The 1,678-nt window shown below is 39.7% G+C and overlaps 1 protein-coding gene across 1 annotated transcript; it reads left to right on the forward strand.

Annotated features, from left to right (window-relative positions):
* Positions 1–202: 202 nt before the first annotated feature.
* Positions 203–1,201, forward strand: LOC129072123 (olfactory receptor 1094-like). Its single transcript, XM_054575535.1, has one exon. The coding sequence runs from the start codon at positions 203–205 to the stop codon at positions 1,199–1,201; it is 999 nt and encodes a 332-aa protein (XP_054431510.1).
* The last annotated feature ends 477 nt before the right edge of the window (positions 1,202–1,678 follow it).

Below are 1,678 nucleotides of genomic sequence, written 5' to 3' on the forward strand. Positions count from 1 at the left end.
ATGACAAATTTAGCCAGCCATTTAACAAATTATCTTTAATTTAACAGGGTAATGCATTCGGTGGCCCCCGCTTCCTCATCACTGCTTACTCCCTCCACCCGAAGGATTTCAATATGCCCTTTTAAGAAAAAGTCAAGGGGATAAAATAGTGGAGATGCTATTTTTTAAAATACTGCTTTAAAGTCTATTGATAAATATAAAAATGTCACAGCTGAATTCACATTTCGATTTACACAGGATTCTGATCAAAAATGTAACTGAAGTCACTATGTTTATATTGATGGGCTTCACAGATGATTCTGAGGTGCAAGTCTTCCTGTTTTTACTATTTCTAGCAATCTATGTGTTTACTCTGATAGGAAATTTGGGAATGGTATTATTGGTCGCTAAAGATTCTCGACTACACAATCCTATGTACTATTTTCTGAGTGTGTTGTCATCCTTGGATGCTTGTTGTTCTTCAGCTGTCACACCCAAAATGTTGGTCAATTTCCTGAATGAGACCAAAGCCATTTCTTATACTGGATGTGTGGCACAAATGTTTCTCATTGTTACATTTGGGACCACAGAATGCTTCCTCTTGGCTGCAATGGCATATGATCGCTATGTGGCAATCTACAACCCGCTCCTGTATTCAGTTAGCATGTCACCCCAAATCTATGTGTCACTCATCATTGCTTCCTATGTTGGTGGCATTTTGCATGCATACATACACACAGTGGCCACGTTTAGCTTATCCTTCTGTGCCTCCAATGCAATTAGACACATCTTCTGTGACATCCCTCCTCTCCTCGCTATTTCCTGTTCTGACACTCACACAAACCAGCTTCTGCTCTTCTACTTTGTGGGTTCCATTGAGATCGTTACCACCCTGATTGTCCTGGTCTCCTATGGCTTCATCCTGTTGGCCATTCTGAGGATGCGTTCTGCTGAGGGGAGGAGAAAAGTCTTCTCTACCTGTGGCTCTCACCTAACAGGAGTGTCAGTTTATCATGGAACCATCCTCTTCATGTACATGAGGCCAAGTTCCAGCTACGCTTTGGACCATGACATGATAGTGTCGACATTTTATGCAATTGTGATCCCCATGCTGAATCCCATCATCTACAGCTTGAGGAACAAAGATGTGAAAGACGCAATGAAAAGAGTGTTTTGGAAAAATGGGTGTATCAATAAAGTACGTCTTCACACTAATGACTAAATTAAGTCAATTAGGAACCATGCTCATTGTCTCAATATCAAAATAAAAAATAATGTTATTTTAGTGTATTCATACTTTCATTTTCTTCCTGGACCATTTTATATAAAGGTCACACTTACCTCCACCTGTGCAGTTTCCACACATGCAGAAAAGCTCTGTCATTCAGTTGAATTCTCCTTAATTCATTCTTAGATATGCAAATACACACACACTGATAGTGATTGTATTAGTTTGTCAGGTTGTTGCAGGAAAGCACCACAGACAGGTAGCTTAAACAAGAGATATTTATTTTCACTGTTCTAGGATTTAGCAATCTTAGATCAAATAAAGTTAGGGCTGCATTCTTCTGAGGCGTTTTCCTTCTGTTAGTAGAATACCATCTTCTCCCCATGTCTTCATATCACCACTTCTCCAAGTATTTCTGTGACTTACCTTCTCTTCTCATAAGGACAACAGTCCTAGTGGATTAAGGGCCAA

Source organism: Pteronotus mesoamericanus, unplaced genomic scaffold (genome assembly GCF_021234165.1).
Source record: "Pteronotus mesoamericanus isolate MK-2021 breed Mesoamerican mustached bat unplaced genomic scaffold, CSHL_Meso_final contig_1147, whole genome shotgun sequence".
Lineage (NCBI taxonomy): Eukaryota > Metazoa > Chordata > Mammalia > Chiroptera > Mormoopidae > Pteronotus > Pteronotus mesoamericanus.